The 23,148-nt window shown below is 34.4% G+C and overlaps 1 protein-coding gene across 2 annotated transcripts in view; it reads right to left on the bottom strand.

Moving 5' to 3' along the window:
- Positions 1 to 414: 414 nt before the first annotated feature.
- Positions 415 to 23,148, bottom strand: part of CNOT2 (CCR4-NOT transcription complex subunit 2) — a 67,988-nt gene continuing 45,254 nt past the window's right edge. For both annotated transcript variants that reach the window (XM_069081922.1, XM_069081924.1), the window contains 9 exons: positions 22,836 to 22,961; positions 20,600 to 20,724; positions 19,165 to 19,285; positions 18,913 to 19,069; positions 17,606 to 17,667; positions 17,456 to 17,505; positions 10,673 to 10,773; positions 7,550 to 7,694; positions 415 to 1,565 (listed from right to left, as the gene is read on the bottom strand). In XM_069081922.1, coding sequence (XP_068938023.1) covers positions 1,479 to 1,565; positions 7,550 to 7,694; positions 10,673 to 10,773; positions 17,456 to 17,505; positions 17,606 to 17,667; positions 18,913 to 19,069; positions 19,165 to 19,285; positions 20,600 to 20,724; positions 22,836 to 22,961 — 974 coding nt within the window. In that variant the 3' untranslated portion in view covers positions 415 to 1,478. The remainder of the gene's footprint in view (positions 1,566 to 7,549; positions 7,695 to 10,672; positions 10,774 to 17,455; positions 17,506 to 17,605; positions 17,668 to 18,912; positions 19,070 to 19,164; positions 19,286 to 20,599; positions 20,725 to 22,835; positions 22,962 to 23,148) is intronic.

Here is a 23,148-nt window from a genome sequence, read left to right as displayed (position 1 = left end):
TTGGGCTTTTCAGAACTTGTGAATAAAAACCTCTTATCTGTGAATAACAATGGTATTTTAAAGTGGCAAAAATATCAACTTGAAAGTAAACTGTGACTTCTTAAGATTTTTAAAGGAAACTATTTTGATAAACCCCTAAAGAGTATTCAGGATACTGATGTCAAATGCTACAATAATCCGCATTTTTCCATGTTTTACATTTTATTCTTCTGGATATACTAAGACTTTATTTTTGACCTACGTGTGAAATGGTATATGATTTCATTAAATTGTCAGCAGTTAAAAGACTTCCTTTTAAGTCTCTTAGCTGCTGGAGAGCATGATATTTTAAAAACGTCAACAGGTATTCTTTTTCTCCATTTTTCATTGCTGAAGAAATGACTTCACAATCTCAAATCAAAGTCCACACTGCAGTGAGGAGAGCTTTTCTACTTTATTACAAAGAGAAGAAGCCTTTATGTGGTCAGAAAATACAAGATTGATCTTTTTTTTCTCTTCCTATGAAACGCTGCTGTTCAAACAGCCAGAGTGAATTGTCTCAGTTCACTTCTTTAAGTCCCATCACATTCACTTGGGTATGGATGTCCTTGGCTGCTGAAAATCTGGCCCTTTAGTGCACAGGGCGACAAAGGAGTCCCCTGACCAGCAGTTCCAGAATGTCCCGTTTTCATATATTGCATCCATGCACACCTCCTAAAAATGAGGTACAGCAGGGCAAACATTTTCCAAAATAGATGTCATATATATAATATATACACATTCGTACATACATACCTTTATTCATGTGATGTCCAAAAATTTAAAAAAAATGTACACATTTATTACAAAATCGTAACAAAGACTGGACAGTGTTTTGCTCATTCTGGAAAGATGAAGCTCAGTAATAACACAACCCTAGAAACCATCCAGAGGTTGTGGCCATATCTTTCTTCTAAACAGTCAGATATTCTTGCATTTAAGCTTGGCGAAAACTGCCTTTCAAAAACAGAAGGGAGAAGTAAAATGAAGGAAGCAGACCTTGCTCATCTTTCCAAATGAAATACGAGAAGGATCTTCACATAAAAATGCACAAACATTTTTTTTTTATTACCAATAGTGCTACAATGAACAATGCAAATTTTGTTGTCTAATTTTTTGGGGTTTTTTGTTTTTTTTTTCTGGGTTTTTTTTTTCTTTTTTACATTTTGGAAACTATGTGGTAAACTTTGTCAGTGTACTTTTTTGTCATTACAGATCAATGTCTGCTGTCCAAAAAAAATGGAAAAATTCAGACCCTGCTCAAACTAGAGAAAAACAATTACAAATTTAGTTGTTGGGCAGCACATAATTAGTAAGGCAGGACCTCAAATGGTGACCCTTTGCATGAGCCAATTGCCAGATCCTCAAGGAATTAAAACCAGGGTGCCTGAGCCACATCAGTTCTGCAGTTATGTTGAGTATTGTGCTGAGACAGCCATACCCCAAGAAAAGGGAAGTCTTTAGAAGGCTTGCTGAGCAGGGTTGTAGTTGAAGGATGATGGCAGATGAGGCCTTTCTTCTAATTTGTCATATTCCAGAAGGAACTCCTGTAACAGAAAAAAAGTAAATGTTTAGAAGATTTTATTATAAGGTCCTCTTGATTGCATCTTTTTGCCAAAACTGTACTTCTAGCTATACACAAAAATAAAATATACACCTACACCCAGATACCATTTCTTTTCTAAGTAAAATGCTGCATTGCAGAGAGGTCCGATATACAGTACATGATGCATAATGGAAAAGCAATGTGAAGATAGGCCTTTCAATTGGGAAAAAATACGTTTTTCTGTAGAATACACACAATAAGACCTACTTCTTTGTTTCAATAGGGAAGCATCCAAAACGTAACTAACCATTACTTAAATGTTACTAGCCCCACACTTGAAAAAAGTAGTTTAAGATTCAGAGCACTGCAGTGACAATACAGAATAATTTACTTGCTTGCTGTATTTTAACGATCAAAATGTTGAATATCTATTTAAATTACCACAAACTTTAAAGGGGATATTAAATGATGCCTTTCAAAGTATGGGAACAGTCACCTCTTAAATTTGCTTTAAATTTAGACCTTTAAAAATCAAGCTTGAAAATATATCCCAACCTATTAAGACTTATGGAAAACCATGAAATCTCCCCTATCTCCAGACTTCCCAATTTGTAAACCACATGCCCCCAAAAGAAAAGATGCAGTGGTTTGTACAAGTTTTAGAAGGTTCACTATCAAATATGTACTATTTTAAAACAAAAACAAAACATTCCAAAAAGTAGATTTATTTACAGTTCTCAAAAACTATACTACCACTTTTCATATTTTCAATACTAAAGAATATGGCCAAGCATTAAAGCCTGTTTTTCTTATGCAGAAAAGAATAATAGGAATATTGTTATCTGAATTTAGTTAATTTATACTGACCTACTATTTAACTGTATGAAAGTTTTAACAATTAGAGACACTTAAGGTTTTCTTAGTGATGTCAAAAAAAAAATGAAGTTACCTCCATAATAAATGCCTTATTACCAAGAAGTGACTGAGGAAAACCTGACTTAGGATATCTTATCTTAGAAATCTGCTTTTGATTAGACTCTCCCAGTACCTTAAAAGCATTCATTGTTTGTGTAATGAAAATGAAAATTCAAGACATCATAACTGTAAACATTTACAATTACAGTTTAAATGTTCCTTTAGGCAGGGAACCATTAACCAAGATTAAACCACTAGACTTTTCCAGTTTACCGACAAATGTTTAAAAACAAGTTTTACTGGGGTAAATTTCATCAGAAAATTTAGATCCATATTCTGGTTAGGGTAACCATGACACGGAGACATACTATTTGCTTAACAGTGAACACTAGAAACAGAATAATTGGTGTTATATACATCTCCCTAAGAGCTGAAAGGACTTTTAAAATTAGTTTCTTATGAATTTTAGAGTTTGGTTAGCTAAATTTGTGTTGGAATAAATAAGTCAGTTCAGTTTTTCCATTCTCAAGGGAAATCTGTTTAAACTCTGCATGAAACCTATATGAGATTCTGAAATTCTGAGTTGAACTCAATCTTGCATATATACATCTTTAATTATGTTATTTATAAGGGGATTCTTTAAGTTCAATTTCCCTAAATATCTTTAGTTTTCACCCTTTTAGTTCTGGATCAAAGCACGTAACAGGGAAAAGATCTAAAAGGTCTGTTTTTCATGATCATGAGTATTCTTGAAAACAGGCCACAAGTTTAAGGACTTAAAATGGGGGGATAGTGGGAGGGGTTCTGTATTTCACTTCTTATACCTGTTAGGCATTAATAACCAAGGAATTACAAAATAATTACCATCATTACAACATAAAAAGAAAGGCTTTTTATTGAATTATACATGGGAATAACTTTAAGGAATGTTATCCCAAGCCATCCTCAGTTGTAAAAATCCTATAAAGGTTAGGCTTGGTGACAGACTGTAATAAAATAATACATATTTAGACAAAGTAGTGTAACAGAGAGGATAAACTGATACCAGGGAATAAAGCAGAGTCAGTCACATCAATAGGAAACACTACCATAGACATATCAAAAGGAGGCATCAAAGTATAAGCTTGAAAGAATGAACTGAGTGTTTTAAAAAACTTGATTTTCAAATAACTTTCCCTTGTGACATTAATTACTCTTAAATGATATGTGCCATATATCTTGTTTGAATTATCACAAAATTTAAAAATACTGAATTAAGTATTATTTTGTATAAAAAGACTCAAGTTTCTTAGAACAAGAACTTGATAATAAAAGTTTCTCCAGATGGATAAACTTGTCACATTTTACTCGAAAATGCATTTGTGCAGATGTCAGACCCAGCCCTAAAAGAAACAGAGCTCCTTTTTTAAGATCTGGAGATTATTTAGTACCCACGAACCCTATCACTTTACATAAGCTAGAGAGAATTTGTCCACTGTAAGAATGTCCTATCCAGTGTAACTCCTTATTAAGTTATAAAATATATTTAAGAATATTAACACTTTCTTTCTCATTAAACTTGTTAGTAACAGAGGAAGGGAAAAGGCATTTATTAAGCACCTACTATGAGGTGGACACTGTGCAAATATCACATCTGATCCTCCATTTAGTAAAAACTACCAAGGAGTTCGGAGTATTTTATGTAAGTTCTCCTTGACAGTTATAATAGTGATGTCCCCAACTTTACAGACAAAAACCAACTGGCTTGATTTGACAACATTTCTAATTTCCTGGGTATGAGTATGCTTATCAGTGGCAGGCCTGTGATTACTGGGTACACCAAAGTAACGTTCCGAGAATGCTTCATTCTTTTAAATATTAAATAGCCGCCAACAAGAAAAGTTTAATTGTGGAGATGTCTTAATGTTTAAATGTATATAGTTCGGGGATACTAATGAAGCCAACTGTTAATCTAATGCAAAGTAAAAGAAAATGATCAGACTGTTAAAAAGAATTATGTTGAATGTTCCTAATGCAACCACTTTCCAATAGATTTCCAAAGAAATGGACAAAACTGCCCTTCTACTCGTTATTCTCTTTCTTTTACTCTATCACACAGCTCAAGTTCTGGAAGGGAAATGCAAAGGGAAAGAAAGAAATTCTTAGAATTAGAGGATCGCATGGTTGAAAGTGGCCCTCCTTGGAGATTATCAAATCTAATCCTTGCCAAAAAGCATGACTCTCCTTCTCCAAGATCTCTTTTCCAGTGTCTGGGAGCTCAGTACTTCCACCCCCACCCCAAAAGTAATGCTGCTATACTATCTGGAGGCAGCTCCATTAGGAAGATCTTTCCCTCAGATCTGCACCCAACTTTCCTCCAAAGGCCAAGCAAGTCCAATACCTTTTCCATATGTTAAGAATGTTTCAAATATGGGGGAAAATGAGATAAACTAAAGAAAAACAATGGAAACCTCTTTCTTAACGTTTTTACCTGACTGAGGAATTTATTCCACAGGAGAATGAAATCCCAATTTTAAGCTTAAAAAGTTGATAGACAACTGAAATATAGTATAATTACCTAACATTTTTTATATCACTTACTAATAACATCAATTTTATTTTATATAATAACTTTGCTTTCAAGACAGGTATATATAAGTACTCAGAAAAATGCTTCCAAAATGGCAAGAAAAAAACAGGAGAAGCTCTGTATCTGGTATGCAAGTAAATGATATAATTTTATGTATTTTAAAGCTGTTAATAATCATTCTTCTGATGTGAAAATATGTTCAACTGTGTTTGAATAGAAAAATGAAAATAACTCATGGTAGAAATGGTAATTCACATGACTGTAGTAAAAGAGATTATCTAAAACCTCAAAATAAGAATTACATAGCTGAATACCATTTTATATTTGTAGAGCACTTGAGTTTTTAAAGCAATTTAACGAACTATCTTGAGAATGAGAAACTCAAAAAATAAAAAGACAACTTTTGTTTCATATTTGTTATTTATTTGTGGGACTGACCCCCTCTTTCACCCTGCTTTTTCAAAATGAATGCCTATGGTCAGTATCATTTACTAATTATATTTTCATCCCTAATTACCACTGACATTTTAGTATTTTCCTATACTATGCATTTATAGCCATAAGGAAAGCTGAAAAGTGGGCAAAAATATAAAATTATTTTTACTACAAGGTTTTTCTTAACAAAACTCCTCCATGACGATGCAGATAATGAAACTACAATCATACCATATTATTTTTAAATGTTGTTGTGCTTCTGTGAGATTAGCAATATTGATCAAAGGAAATGAAAGAACAATACTCTTGATGCCGCTGCATTCTGAAAACTTGGTATGTTTTCCCCAAATCAGTCCAAAATGCCAAGTCTCCATGTTTGTTTTTACATTTACATCCAAATTGACTCTACTCATTGAGTTTCTTTAATTGTCAATATGAAGCACATTATTTTTTTCAATAAGTCTAGGAGCAATCCCAACGTATAATCAATTTATTTTTCGTTACTTAAAGTTGAGAGGGAAGAAAATTCTTTTTCAAATGAGTGATGACTACTTGCTATTTATTTTTTTTCTTTAACTCAAATAAGTATTACCTAAAACGTGAATTTACTGTATCTATCCTATACATTCTTTCATAATTATTTTCTGGAGCTTTACATAACACAAAAGAAAGGTACCTACATTCACTATGGGGGTCAATCAGATGCACTATAAACACTTTTATTAGAAAACCAACCTCTTACTCATCCTGTGTGAATTTGAATACAATCAATACCAAACATTACAGTAGTATGGAAATAGTGGTGGAATAATGAATGCACCAGCAAATTGTAAAAACATAACAAAGAAACTGGCATGATGCAATCCATTCTAAAAGAATCCAAAAACCACACAGATGAACACAATTTTGTGGGGGAAATCACATTAAATATCCGTAGCAAATTTGGGCAACTAGCCTTATTTGGGACCCAGACACAAGAATGAGCACGTGACTTCGAAGAGTTCCACATTGCCTATACTAAAGAACATCCAGAAACAATTAAAGGACCACTTGTAGGTGGTCCTTAAAAATTCTTTTGAATTTATCTTCCTAATTTCCAGGTACATAGTTCTCATAAAACATAGTACATGGAAATATCTTCAGTTTTTGCTTCGTGACAGTTCATTCTATTCTCATCCTAGCACAAATGCACTACAGGTGTTATAAGTAACGAGATGAAACTTCACCTCTGATATTAAGAGAAACAAATCCTGAGACTCAGGGTTCAAAAAACAAAATTTCTGAACTCTAAGAATCATCAGTGAAGTATGCATTCAGGAAAATCCTGAATTTTGGGTAGCAGTATATATTCTCTAGCTTTTCATATGATCCTGGATACAAGAGTATAGCACTGAAAGTAAGACAATTTTGAAGTTGGGGCAAGAAGATGTGGTACCTGGGACAGTAAATACCTTCCTATAGATATTATTAGGAAAACTCATAGTGGTGTTTGTTGCTTATTTTGTTTTGAGAAATCATACGTCCATTTCTCCAACATGTGGGGTTTTAACTATAGTTCATGCTTCTTGATTAATCTAATTTCATTTTTTAAAACAGGTGTCAAATACTTAAACAACTTCCACCGGAATGAGTAAAATGTTGATGTGTAAAAAATATACGTACATATTACTTTTAAATAAATCTCATATTTAGTTAAGTAATAATATCAGAATACATGACTTTGGGATTGCAAGAGGGTATCTTTATTTTACAATTCAGTAGTCACAAAAAAAAAATATATATATATATATATTTTTCAAATATTACCAGGGCTTGTGCAAAATTACAAAATCTCTTTACTAGGCTCAATCATTTTCCTAACTATTGATGAAATAAATTGTTTCAGGACCCCCTCCTGGAGTCTAAAATCAAGTCACACAAGGACGTGAAGACAAAAGATTTGCTAAATATCTGGCACATTACTGGAATGGATGTATTGGTACATAAACATAAACAGTTAAACAAGGAGGTTTAATAAAAAATTTAGATTTATACATTTACACATTTGCACAAGGAAAAAAATATACCTTTGCTACTTTCCTCCAGTTAAGACAGTCAAAGAAGTAATATGTTCCCCTCTCGTACGTGTTGGTTTTCATTGCTGGCTCCATGCCTGGCGCCCTGGTGATCCACACTCGTTCTTCTTTGTGATATCTCCAATCTCGGTTAAAACTTTTAAAAGAAAAAGAACATTTTTTCTTGTTATTAATTTTTTTTAAAGCAATTGGGGTTAAGTAACTTGCCCAAGGTTACACGGCCAGTTTTTTTGTGTGGGTGTTAAGTATCTGAGGCCAGAACCGATCCTGGGTCCTCCTGACTCCGGGGCCGGCGCTTTACTCACTGTGCCACCTGGCCGCCCCGCTTGTTATTAATTTTTGATATTTTACTTAAACATGTAAATTCTTTTAGAACTTTTCTAAGAAAAGCATTATCTTACAAATATGAATGAAAATGCATAATCAAGTCTGCTTCAACTAATCGTTTTCTTTATTAATTATACTCTTTTTGTATTATGTTTAAGAAAGCAATTTCTTAGTGTTTTTTGTCAGTAAGATTTTTATTCAATTGTAGATCCCTTTCATTGAACAAAAGGACCTTTTATTGCTAATGAAAATGAGAAACAACACAAAAATATAAGGAAAAAAACTTGAAAGTAAACAGTATTTGTCAGATAATTTAGGAAATATTTTTTTCTCTTACCCAATTGTATTTTTGATTATCAATTTAAACACAATATCCATAGTATGACACTGTAATTAGCTGTCTTTTTTGACTACTATGTGCAAAGCACTGGTGATGCAAAAATTAAAAATGAAAATAATCCCTGTCCTCAAAGGGTTTATTATATTCTATAAGCATTTATGTAAATAGATACAAAATAAATACATTTTTCAGGGGGAGACCCTAGCAGCTGGGGGAATAAGGAAAGGCCTCATGTAAAAGGTGATCATATAGTGGAAGCATCACAGCTTATAGAAACACACAGAAAGAGAAGATGGAGTGCTGTGTGTGTGAGGATGAGGTGGAGGAACATAGTGGTTACTTTAGCTGAACCATGGAGTTTGGGAAGGGAAGTAATGCACAATAAGTCTGGAAACGTAGGTTGAGGCCATGTTGTAAAGGGCTTTAAAAGTCAAAGAGAGAAGTTTAGTAATAGGAGAGAAACCAGTCTGAGGAATAAAATGACATAACAGGACCTATGCTACAGGAATCAATAAACATTTCTTATGTGCTTATGATTTTCTAGGCACTGCTAAGTCATTTTGGTATTTGTGTGCAAGATGGATTGGAGAGAGGAGAGATTTGAAACAAGGAGATCCATGAAAAAGCTGTTGAAACAGTCCTGCAGATAAGTGATAAGAACCTGAACTAACCAGGGTAGTGACTAGGTTATGAAAGATGCCAAGAGATATTTGGATAGATTTACTCGGTAACTGATTATATCAACTATCTCTAAATGTATTTTTTTAATATATTTGTGTGTGTGTGTATATATATATATATATATACATTTTAATATATTTATATATAAATATATATGAAACTATCTATATAAAATTATAAAAACAGAATGGTTAGAAATGTCCACTGATGACATGTTCTTAGACAAATTTTCATGTGATATGTGACTGAACCTAAGTTGGCATAAGTTAAAAGATAAATTAATTTGACCCTACAGAATTCATCTGAGAACTTAAAATTTAATAACTTTCAATAAAACAATAAAAAAAAATTTCCCAGAAGATTAAAATGGGCATTTGGGGGGAAATCTTAATGTTATTTTTACTATAGAATTTGCTTTTAGGAAAGAAATAAAATAGCGTAAGTAGGATTTTTCAGATCCCACTACAGAAAACAGAAAGCAAAGAAGTGATAATGGAGAAAGTTGTAACACGAGATCTACATTTAGGTAAAAATAACAAAAGAGTAGTAAGAGGATTTTATATTATTCAAAAGGTCTGGGGACAAGGAGAAGAACTGTTAGGAAATTAGTGGGGAAAAATATAGACATTCCTCAGCTCAGGCAGTAAATGCTAATTTATCACCAAAAACAATTAATCGTTTCCCTGAGAAAAAGTTTTTACCAAAATAGTCCCTGATGCCTAAATACACTCTAAATAAATACCTTCACAAGAAATTAAGACTCCTAAATCTAATTATCTTTTCTTTTGGTAATAAAGGTAAAATGCTAATATGCCTATCATGGAAGTCCAGTAGTAATATAAGGTATAGCCAACTCAGGGGCACAGGACATTAACTAAAAGCTTTTCTTGGGTAGATAGAGAAATATTTGGTAAATACCAATTATTCCAGGAAAATAAATGGACAAATTGTTTAAACTAGCTACTATTCAATATGGCCAAGAGAATGCTGAGGATGAGAACTACCCATAGTTTAAAAAATCATGGGCCTTTCAAACATGTTAAAATTTCACCCTTTACTTTTAATGTATGTTTAAGATTTTTGTTTCCATTGTACTTTAAACAATCTACTGTTTACTCATTTTTTTTACTCACTTTTCTTGACTTTTACTATATAACTACTAAATTACTCAAAATACAATCAAAGCAAAAGTCTTAAAGATAAAACAAAGTGAAATAACATATTGTAAAAGGCTTGAGAGGACATGAACTTAAAACTATGGGTGGGTAGACATGAACTACAGCAGAACCACCTGAATCAAAAGATTTTTGGCCATTGTGATTGATTGCCATTAATTTACATCATTTCAGAAGCAACAGACTTTCTTTTGTACTGGGTAGGTGTAGCAAAAAGTAAGGATTTAATGGATCCTTGTTGACGTCTTCATACTAGTCTTCATGAAATAAATTAACTGGATCCACTTAAATTTTGGTCAAACTCATTCTCTAGCAAATGGATGAGTTATATACATTATACTAATTTCAAATTCTGGCTGCAGGTCATTTTAAAAATAAAGCTTTATAATTCAAAATATAGTAATATACCATTATTCATATAATTTAAATATAACTTGTATGGTATTTTAATGATAAAGTACAATCACTAAACTGCATACGTTGGGGGAAATTATTGTTTCTTTTAAAAAATAAACTAGCCATCATTATTTAAAGTACAGAGTGACTAGGACTCCTCTATGATACAAAAGTGATCAAATGTTTTGAACATACAGCTCTACTGCTGCTAAAAGCTGTAATACGTCTCCTCCATTCATGTAGTAGAGATAGAATAGTAGATCTTCTCCATATCGGCCCAGTTTTATTGCAGCCAGCTATAAAAGAAGAATATTCAAATAAAAATCAAGAATATAAAACAAGTATAAGAATGCTAATATAAAAACACTATTTTGAAAATGAGAACATAGACTATTTTTAACTGTGCAGCATGTTATAAACTGATCTATTTGATATAATGAACAATTCTAAAATATTTTTTTTTGCTTACTAGATTGTGAGCACATCCCCCTGCCCCCAATACTTATACTTTGCTTCACCGATTGATATAATGGTTTTCAAACTTTTTTTTTTTGGCAATGGAAGAATACTTCACTTAAACAAAATTTTGAACCGATGAAGTAAAATCTTTTAAGACTTTAAGAAAATTTCTTATTACTACTGGAACCAAAAAATGAAGCAAATTTTATTTACTGGCCAGAAGGTGGAGTGGGATGGGAGGATGGGAGGGAAGTGGAAGAAAGGAGGTCCAGAATGACAATTTTGTCCAAGTAGCAAATGCTCAGGGTGAAACTTCTCTTACTGCTATAGCTTAGCAATAACTTTGTATCCTACCACTGGGCTACTGATAGGCTGTGACATATTATACCATTATAGTTTATTATGTGTCAGAATCAGAACTTGAACCCAGTATTTCCTGACACAGAGGCTGGACTTGTATTCACATAACCACACTGCCTTCTCAATTTAAAATACACAAAAACTTTCAAGTCAGCTTTATTTAAAATCTAGTAATATGATAACTTACTTAGCAGGGATATGGATGGTTGCTATACTTTGTACAGTAATATTGGATGTGACAGTCAACTTTGCAAGACATGGCACAATTTTCTTTTTCCCTTTTTGTTTACATAAACCAGTAATGAGTTTTCTTTTAGTCTGAACATTTTTTATTTTAAAATTTTCAGTTCTGTTTTTAAATGTTTTGTACTGTGCTGTAAATGCTGTTGTGATTTTGCTAGATCTGTTTTTGTTTTAATTTTGGTATCTAACCCCAAGAGAGACATAGCTGTTATCATGTTTTCAGATTTTTTTCTCTGGGAGACCTCAAAGGCTTACTTTTTATTACATCTGGCATTATGACTTTTTTTCATTATGGAATCCCATAGACTGGAAATATGGAATACCAGAGTTCCAGAAAATTCAGGTTATGAAAAGTTGTAATATGAAGAAAGAATTTCAGGCTCCAAATCAATAAAAGATGATGCAGTATCTCAACCACTAGAGAGCTACAGTCATTCTAACTTTCTATATCAAAAGACCCTATACGTATAGGAAAAACATTTTTTCTGGATCCAAAATCTAGGCAATTGCTAATCTGGTCCCCATAAAATCTGGTAAAAATACATTTATCTTTTCATGTCCCAATGTCATACCTTCCTATTCAGGTTTAGGAAGTAGTTTTCAAACAGTCCTGTTTTTCCTACTAGAGTTTTTAATTCTTCGTAGAAAAATCACAGTCTAGTCAATAAAAAATACTTAATAAGCACCTCCTATATGCAGGGAATTGTGCTAAGTTCTGGTGATACAAAGAAAGGAAAAAAATAGACTCTGCTCTAAAAGAGCTCACAGTCTAATGGGAAACAACAAGCAAACAACTATGTGAAATATAAACTAGAAATGATCAATGGAAGGCACCAGAATCAAGGGGGTGCCAGAAAGATGTCCTGTAGAGAAAGGATTTTAGCTGAGACTGGAAGGAAATCTAAAAAGCTAGGAGATGGGGGGAGAGAATTCTAGCCCCAGGAGATAGCCAGTGACCATGAGAGTGAGGGAATAATTCCTGCACAGGTTTAGGAAGTGGCCAAGTTATGAAGGGCCAAACAAAAGATTGTATATATAATCCCGGAAGTGGCAGGGAATGATTATTATTCACTCACTAGAGGGTGACATGGTCAGAAAAGCAATCTGATAGCTGAGAGGATAGACTAGAGTGGGGAAAAGACTGGAAGATCCACCAAAAGGCTAGTCTAGATGTAAGGTGACAAAGGATCGCAGTAAGGTGGTGGTGGTGCCAGGAGAGAAAAAGGAATACACAGAAAGAGACATTACACAGTGAAGACTGATAAGATTTGGTGTCAATTTGGATCTAGGGAGTTGAGAGTGAGAAATCAAGGATGACACCTAGATTATTAGCCTGGGTGACTGGGAGGATGGTGCTACCCCAGACAGTAATGGGAAAATTAGAAGGAGGAGGGAGCTTATGGGAGGGGGGGGTGTGAGGGGAGAGAACAGAGTAAGTAATGAATTCATCTCATGATATGTTGGGGCATAGGTGTCCAATAAGAAGTCGGAGATTCAACACAAGAGGTCTAGCAGTGAGGTCAGGTCTGGATAAATATATTTGAGAATCATTAGCATAAAGATGATAACTGAATCCATGAGAGTTGATGAGGTCACCCAAGTGAAATAGAATAAAGAAGAAAGAAGAGAAGCCAAGACAAAAGCCTATGGAGGCATGGGAAGGATGAAGAAGTAGACAGCTGGGGGAGAAACAGAAGAGAGTAATGTTGTCAAGAAAGCCAAGAGAATCATTCCATCCGATACAATCCTTCTTTATAACCTGACCAATGTGTGATGTGAAAGTATTTGCAGATCCCATACCTGATTGTATGCCACCATGTGGGGGGGGGGGAGAAGAAAATTTGAAACTCAAGGAATTGTGGAACTGAATCTTGTAAACTAAAAGTAAACACACAAATTAATAAAGAACAAAAAAAATAAAAAAAAAAGAAAACCAAGAGAAAAAACAATATCATGGTGGGTGAATGCAGTGTCAAAGGCTACAGAAAGGTCAAGAAGGATAAGGGGTTTAGAAAAAGCCATTAGATTTGGAAACTAAGGTAACTCTGGAGAGAGCAGTTTTAATTTAATGAAGAAGTTGGAAACTTGACTGCAGATTTAAGAAGAGAATGAGAGGAAAGGAAATGGAACCATTAATTATAGAAGGTCTTCTCAAGTAATTTAGTCACACAAGGGAGGAGAGATGTGACAACACATAGTGAGAACGGATGGTTAAAGTGAAAATATTTTGAGGATGAGGAAGATATGGGCTTCTCTGTAGGTAGTAGGGATGATAGAGGAACTAATCTGCTAGAAAAGATGAGATAGAAATGGGATATATGTAAAGGGTTTGCCTTGGCAACAAGGGCTATGTCTTCATTTGAGACAAGGATGAAGTTGAGATGGTGTTGGAAAGCAGCTGAGTAATTTGAGATGAGAATGGCGAGGAGGGAATAAGAGAGAGTTCTCAGTAAATGGTTTCATTTTTTTCTCCAGTGAAATATGAGGCAAAGTTGTCAGATGGGAGGGTAAGGAGAGGGGATAAAGGATTAATTAAAGAAGTGTGAAAAAGGACTACCTTGCCATAGTGAGGGCCCAGTTGAAAATAAGCAAGACAAATTTGTGGTACACCCAGTCAGCATGGTTTTATGATTTTCTCCAGCTTTGTTCAGTAGCATGTAAATAGGAGGAAAGGTGTTGGGAATAATCCAAGGCTAAAGCTGTGCAGGGCAAGATCAGCTACAGGATAAGGGATAAAGAGATTGGAGATCAGAGGACAATTCTGAGTAGAACTCATTCACTAAGGGTTCAAGATGAGGAAGGGAAGAGAATATAACCAGTGAAAGGATGATGGCCTGGGGCAAAAACTGAGGGGCTGAAGTATTGAGGGTCATAGTGAGAATGAAGAACAGGCAGAAAGAATGAGAACAACTGTGAAGAAGTCAGAGAGGTCAAGAGTGGTTCCATTCCCTTTCTTCTCAACTCTCTTTTTAAATCTGCAGTCTAGTTTCCAACTTCTTCATTAAATTAAAACTTCTCTCTCCAGAGTTACCAGTGATCCCTTAGCTGCCAAATCTAATGGCCTTTTTTGAACCCCTTCTCCTTCTTGACCTCTCTGTGAGAAGCAATTTCAGAAAATGGCAAATAAGGGAATTACTATCTCTGTGTATAGTTGAGGTGGGGTGGAGGAGTAAGTTTAGGGAAGTAAGCTGAACTAAGAGGTTAGGGATACTGAAATCTCCTACTATAAGAACAGGAGTTATGAGAGGAAAGATAAGACTGTGAGTCAGGCACTGAACTCACTGAGGAAAGAAAAGCATCCAGAAGATAACTGCTACCAGAATCTTGACCCCGTGGTAAATACAAATTGAGTGAACCTTAAAGGAGAGGTTACTTCACAATGATGGCAGAAGGAAGAACCTGGAAGTGACAATGGGGAGTAAGGAGTATTTCAAGGGTTATAAATAAAAGTGCAAACAGTGCTGAAAAGATGAATATGAAAGTTGTGTCATCAAGAGGGAGCCAGATCTCAGTAAATGCAAAGAAGACAGGAGAAAGGAAAAGATTTAAATGGAACCAGGCTTGTTTCCTAAGGAGGATACATTCCACAGAACATAGTAGGAGAGGTGGGCAGCTTGTGAAAGGTGGGGAGGACCAGAAAGCGGGGGTGTTTAGTTGAGGATGGGAATAAGGAGCAGTCATGGTAGGACTGAAAACTGTTTGAACATTGACAGCCAGGGCTTCAGAAATAACTGTATGATGGGATATGAATTTGTTAATCACTATGGAATGTGTCAATTCTCTCAGGAGTCCAGGTTCGGCTGGAAAGATGGAATGGGGGGGGGGGGGCCCCGCCGGAGACTAACAATGAAGGACAGGCTAACTAATGAAGACTAACAACATGAGCCCAGGGATAGGCTCAGGTGAGATAAACGATTGAGACTGAGATAGGAGGATGGATAGGGTACTGGGAGGGAGAGCAATGGGGGTGACTGTTTCAGGAATGCTAGGGACTAGAATGTTCTCCTCCTTTTCTAGCCGGTGACTCGGGGAGTTCCTCTAAAAGCATATTAAGAGGCATTATTAAGAGTGCTGGGTTTTGAAGTCAGAGAACCAGAGTTTAGTTCTTAGTTCTACCACAGTAGGTCTCTACTGATATGACCCTGGAAAAGGTACTACACCCCCTTTGCTCCCTTATGTTCTTCATCTGAAAATGAAGATGTTGGACCAGATCTCTTATAAGATCTCCTTCAACGCTAAATCTGTGTGGAGAATATCAACAAATTATAGTGTAGATGAAAGAGAATGAATTTGTTGGATGTTAAAAAAAGACCAGGGCCATAACGAGAGATAATTGTTAGTGATAAAGGGTAGAAGAATGATGTGTACCATCTGTTTGAAACATTTCTTTTGCCTAGAAATCAAAGGCTCTTACAGTCTGATGCCATCTTGTTTTTCCAGCCTTACCCCATTTCTACTCCCTAAAAGTTTGTACTCCCCATCATTCTCCCACCTTTGATCATATTCCTTTTAAACCTTAAGACCTTACCTCACCCACGTTGCCCATTTAATTCTTCTCCATCCTTTAAAACCCAACTCAAAAACCATAAAATGTAGCTGACTCCATGACCGATGACTTCCCCTGAGCACTCACAGCATTTTACTTTGTGCTTCTCTAATTATTTATGCTATCAAGTAAAATTCTACATTCTGATTATCTGTATTTATGTTTATTACCATCCTGGCCTGTATACTACATGAAGGCAATGTCTTATTAACCTTTAGATATCATCTATAGATCAAGAACTCAATTATTTGTTGAAAGAATTAGTTTGAAAATTATAATCTGTTTCTTTACCAGTTCATGATTTTAACATGTTTAACTCAACTGTCTTTCACAAGAGAATTTTGAAACCTACTTAAAATTAAGTCCTCAACAGGCAACACATTTGTTCCCACTTAAATGCCTATCACTTAATTTCAAAGAATGTTCCCCACTATACTCTTCTACTATTATAAATCTGACACAGTGCTTGTTACTGACCTCCTCCTCCTCCTCATATTTCTGCCTATCTAGGCTTAAAAGGGTTAACTCAATTTTATATACTCTATTGTTGAACTTTAAAATACTGTTTTTCTTCTTAGATAGAAATAGATTAGAGCTTTGATCTGCTAATACTTTTTTATAACTAGACTTAAGAGAAAACATCATATAATGAGACAAAAGAAAATGTATTTCACAACTGAATTTAAGCATATGACATACATTAACAGAGGTAGTAGAAGTAGGAGACAGAATTCTAGGCTTAGAGTTAGGAAGTCCTGGGTTCAAATCCCATCTCCAAGACTTGCTAGCTTTTTGACTTTGGGCAAGTCAATTACCCTCTGTAATTGCAGCCAGATAATTTTTATTGTAAAATTTTATTTATTATCTGGTGCATTTACAATGCACCAGATAATTCCCTACAATTTATTTATTTACGTATTTGGGCTGCAAACTGGTAGTAGAGGGAATTTCCATACCAGGATTTTACCACACCTAGGAAGACAGACCCTTCACGTATTCACACAACATTCATTTAAAGTCACAATATATAAAAGTCATTAAAAAACAAAACAAAACATGTTCACTTTCAAGAACCAGAGTATATAACATTGGAAAAAATTTGTCAATCAAAAGGGCAAAGATTGCTACATTTGTGTACATCCTGGGCAGAGGTCCTGCCTGTATGCTTTTAGTGACTGCTTTGGAAAGCAAAATATCAGTTATCTACAAATGATACTGAGTCACCAAGAAAATCATTTGGATGTGTAAGGGAAAAAAAGGAACAAAATTAAAACGGACACATTTTGAAACGTAGCATTAAACTGTAAGAAATGTTTTAGTTGTCAGATAATTAAACTTACATTGATTAAGGAGAAGAAAAGCATACTCACCTTATCTCTAATGTGAATGTTCGTTAAGTACTCAGATGGAACGTGGAAGTCTATATAATAAAAAAGGGGGGGGTGCTGATTACCTACTTATCTACAGATATTGGGGGTAAAATTGAGGGGACAAGTTTTAATGTGAATAGATTGCCCTACCTATGTCTTGAGGTCGACAAGGTGAAGATGCCCAGGGTGATGCAAATTTGGGATAGAGATTTCTGAACAGGAAAACAAAAATTACTATGAAGTTAGTAAAATTTTCCTCAAAAAAATATATATGTATATATTTATATTTATATATATATATAAAATGAAGGATTTAATAATACCATAATAAATTTTGGGGAAAAGACACTACACAAAAATTATTTATCAAAGGCTCTTAATAACATCTTTGGCACTAAGTTCCACTGTTGGAATTTGGAGGATTTGAATTTATGAATTAAATCAAGCAAGATACAAGCTTCCTCCAATTGCTGAATGATGAAATAAATAGCCGAAGCAAAAATTAATAAAGATCATTATAACATAAAGGGATATTTTTCCTTTTCTATATTAACCCTAGAAATGTAATAAACACAAAATAGCCCCCAAAGGTATATGTCAGATTTGAAATTTTCTTTCATTTTTTACTGGGGGTGGGGTTACATAACAATCTACAAAGGGGGCTTAATGTCTGTATACTTTGTCTACTTTTATAATCAAAGTAATTTTCCACCTTTTTCAAGGTACATTCACTGGTATTCACTGAAGCATTTTTATTCCCCTTCTACTTTTGGCATGTTTCTCTAAGCATTTTGCCAAATTAAATATGGGACAACTGATGTCTTAGTTAATTTTATTATAAAAGGACTAATATAGTAGAAATGGTATGAAATTCTCACAGTTTAGTTAAACAAAAGCTAAATTTATAAGTAATTTTTCAAAAGTTAATTTAAAACAGTAATTATCTAGTAGAAGTACAGATCCCATATTGTTAAATTAAGACTTTTGGATTACAAACAGGACACCAAATTAAAATACTTAAAGGACGGATAGATTAAGCAGTTATCTGGGCATCTGATAAGGAGCCATTTGGTAGAGGCACTTAAGCTTAAAAAAAGATAGCATATTCTAAAAGCTTATAAAAAAAATTTAGAATGCTCGTGTATTAAAGAAAAATGAATGAGTACATCTTATTTGAAAGGACAATTATAAAGGTACTGTAATGCCACAGGGAACACTACAAATTGCTAATTTGATGGAAAACTTACAATGCTAGCTACCCCAATGACTTTCTTCAAAATGTATAGGGCTATTTTTACCAAAAAGAAAACTTTAATTTCACTGACAGTCCATTTCAATGTTTAACTTACAAGACAGCTTTACTCTTTTTTTTAATATCATATAGCCAAAATGAATTTATCATGAAAAGCAACACAGCTTTTTTAAAATGGTTTTGTTTGCTGAGAAAACAGACTTACTCAGGAGAGTTGAGATTGAGGCCTAGTGTTGTTAAGTCACTTCCTAGTGCAAGATGTACCATTCCTGGGTCTGTCTCTGCCGCTCTAATAAATGTCAGCAAGCCAATCATTCCAAATTGGTCCGTCACCATCCCTTGAGGAATGTTAGTAACCCGACCTAGATAAGAACACCACATTGACTTCATTTTTAAGGAAAAGAAGTAATGAAAATATGCTGAAAAATTCGTTAAACTGTCTCTTTTATGGGCCCACCATCAGGTAACACCTGGATCCCTTTTTTCTGCTGGTTGTTGTTTTGTGTTGTTGAACTTTTGTCTCCAGGGAATTTAGGTCCATCTGTACTTGAAGATGTCTTACCAGATGTATTCAAATTCTAAAACAAGAAAGAATTTTCAGAAGTGAATGTGAAGTTTGATGTCTGTGAAAACTCTCAAGGTCTCATATTTAATAAATATTCATTATGTGAATGGCATCACAACTTAAATATATCTGTAAATCACATTTAAATTAGTAGCAAGTTAATATCTCTTCCATAACATATAGCATTCTATTCCATCTTTGAAAACCTCTGGAAATGGAGTTAACGTTTTATGTCATGGACCCGTTGACAGTTTGGTGAAGTCTTATGGATCCCTTTTGGGAACTTCTGACATGAACAAACTAAACCAGGATTCAAAGTTATCAAAATATTTTAAAAACAATAATTCATGGACACCAGGTTAAGAATCCCTGTTCTAAAGTCTCCACAGCACTCCATAAAATATTCAAATACATTTAAAATAATTTAAGGTTTTTTTACGTGAAAAGTCTATAACTAATAATCAAATTTCTCTGTAAAGTCAAGAAGTTAAAAAAATTTTGTTGGATAGTTTCATGTTTAGGAGAACTTTAAACACAATTTTATAAAGGTTCTCCATTAGGGAAGAAAAACATATTACCTAACATATTTCCATAAACAATCACTACTACTGCTTAGAATATGATTTCTTAAATTGTTCATAATCTCCTTATGTTTTCAACTGTGATAATAAATATTATTTTAAATGAAAGAGATACTTCATAAGTGTGAATAAAATAGGCATGTTGGGTAAGCCAGAAATAGGAAGCCTATTTACTTGAATCAACACAGGAACAGAAATGATAGAAAGAGTCTTGAAAGAGGAAAATTCATTCCAGAAAAACATAGCTCCTTAGAAGGATGTAATATTGGGGCCAGGTGGTGCAGTGAGTAAGAGCGCCGGCCCCAGAGCCGGGAGACCTGGGATCGGTTCCGGCCTCAGACACTTAACACCCACACAAAAAAAACAAGTGGCTGTGTAACCTTGAGCAAGTTACTTAACCCCAATTGCTTAAAAAAAAAAAAGATATAATATTTCAAACATCAAAGGCTCCAGGTGACAGGGACTACAATAAAATTCTAAATTAACTCTGAGAAATTCAACAACAATTTGCAAACTGATAGAAAATCAAGAATAATAATGTCATCTGATAAATTGTTTCCTACATTACTAAGATTTTATCTATGAAGGGTTTTCTTAAGAACAGAAGTTTTGTAATAATATATATTCACATACATATACATACACACACATTTAAATAATATATAATGACTTCAAAATGCCATATATAGTTAGAAAAGAATAGCCACTTACAAAATAAATTTAAATAATGATTTACAGTTACTTACAGACTTACTGTCCTCATTACTCGTTGTTGGATCTTTATAGCTGGAGCCTGGCAATGCTGGAAAATCTTCGTTGTGTATTGAAAAGTCCTGGGATTGCTCACTTGCTGGTTTTGTTACCATTCCAACTGGGTAATGAAAGAAGAGAATTACAGATATTTAAAAAAACTTGATAACCAACATTTTGCTATATATTATTAAAATTTAACATTCCTTATACTAATAAAATGGATCATACATGTATATCTAAAAATATTTGTGCTTTTAAGAACACGGTATGAATATGTATTTCTTTATAAATTTAATATTTAGAATCCTGCTACAAAAATGTCTTATTTTAATGTTGGCCTATCTCTTAATATCTTTCTCTATAAAATAATACAAGGGAGGTCAATGGTAGCATTGTAGCCCTAGTTCAGAGCCATATTACAGGTGCTTAATATTATCTGATACTAGCAACAGTAGCAGTAATTCCTTTATTTAAAAAACTTGCTTTCTTTAAAATGTTAACTAAATAATATACACACTAATTAGCTTTCAAACACAAATGCATAAAGTAATTTTAAAAAGAACATGCCAGTATTCTACTTGAAAATGACTTACAGGGTGGGAAAATTGCAATCAATTATATAACAACTCCACATTATTTCAGATTTCCTTTGGACTCCATGTTCTAGATGTATAACATGCAAGAACTGGGAAGTAATCCTCCCACTATACTTGGCATTGGTCAGGCCCTTAATAGAGTACAGTGTCCAGTTTGGGGCTCCACAATTCAAGTAGGATATGGAGAAACTGGAGATGGTCCAAGGAGAACAACGGAAATGATTTAAAGGGATGAAAAATTGGACCTATGAGGAAAGGTTAAAGACATTAGAGTCTGAATTAAAATTTAGATAGCTAGGTACTCAATTTCCTGGGCAGATCAATTTTCCTTACTTAAGGAACACTGTTTTGTATACTTCCTATTATGAAAAAGATATTTCTCTGTTTCATGACCTGGAGGCCCTAGAAATTCTTCTTGGTTAGAAATCTTAAAGGATTTTGCTGTAGGACGAGAGCCTATCCTTTTAAGTAAGTTATCTCTATTCATGATCTGCATCAGAAAATTTTCAGGAGGGCAAATTTTCCAAGTGTACAAAAGAACTCACACCATACATACAAGATTATCGCCTGCCTATCGATTCTATACTCTTCAGGTAATTCTGTAATTTTGCTTTTCACTGAGGTATGAACAGGGGGTTACAGGAGATCTGAACTATACCTCAGTTACACTGGTAGCTACCACCAGTTCAATCGAAAAAAATATTAAGTGCTAGTGTACTGCTAAGTTATATGCCCTTTGGCAAGTCACTTAACCTCTTCTGAACCTCCCTTTTCTTGTCTGGGGAAAGAGTAGATGATTACATTGATTAAATTAAATTAGAAGTTTTCTAAGGTCTACTGCAGACGAGACTCTAAATTTCTAATCTATGCAGACTACAAAATAGTTTCCTGCACTAGGAGAGTAATTTTGAGACAATGATTCACTTGACGCAGTCAAAGCTCACACATGACAGTCCATCTCCTTTTTCCCTTCCTTTCTTTCCCTCCTGCTTGGAATACACGCTTTTCCTCACCTCCATCACAGAGAATCCCTTCAAGAAGAAGCTCAAGCATCAACTTTTCCACAGTCTTTCCTAATTTTCCCCAATTTCTAGTGCTTTCCCTCCCAAACTGTCCTGTGTTTAATTTACTACAGATTATATTTATATACAGACACTTCCTACCTCCCTCATCACAAGTAGGAATGGTTTCATTTTTTCATTTGTATCCCTGGCACCTAGCACAGTGCCTGGCCATTAGCAAGCACTTGTTAACAAATGGTTATTGACTGATTAATACTGAATATTTTCTCTGGGAAAATATTTCAACTATGTGTGTAGGATAGAGCAAAGAGAAGACAGAATCAAAGGTGATTAAGGACAACTGAGGACTGAAGAAAACTGTGTCTGTAGAGGTCATTAGGGAATTCCTGCTGAGTGTCTATACCTCACTGACTGTATCTCCACACTTCTGGCTTTTCCCCTGCCCCAGACATGAAAATTCTGAAGCAAATATAATCAATAAAGTGTCTTTTAAAAGCATTCTAAACACATCAACTTTCTATATTAATTATTCTAATCAACTGAAACCCACTCACTGAAATTTCTTTTGATTTGCCAATTTAACGATCCTCCCCCACTTCTCCCAGGCTTACCATAAGGAGCTCTTCCAGCTAAGGGGTTTATTAATGGAGTTGGGTTACCGCTTCCTTCCCTTCTGTTTCGATCTGCTAGTGCTGGAAAATCGGAAAGGTCCAATCCTGTCACATTTTCACTTCCATCTAAACAATGACAAAATACATGTTATAAATCTTCGCACTCTTGTAAAATCTCATGATTGTAAGCAACTAAATAATAGGAACCCAAATTGCACTGTCATTTGGCATGGACATTATTTGAAACATTATACTAGCCTTCATCATTACCCAACTTAAGCACAATGCTGGATAGAGAAGATATTTTGTGCTT

This window comes from Petaurus breviceps, unplaced genomic scaffold (genome assembly GCF_028583685.1).
Source record: "Petaurus breviceps papuanus isolate PSGF00001 unplaced genomic scaffold, PetGlider_PUasm1.0 156, whole genome shotgun sequence".
Lineage (NCBI taxonomy): Eukaryota > Metazoa > Chordata > Mammalia > Diprotodontia > Petauridae > Petaurus > Petaurus breviceps.
Note: the sequence above shows the minus strand (reverse complement) of the source record. Positions and strands in the feature narration are given on the sequence as shown.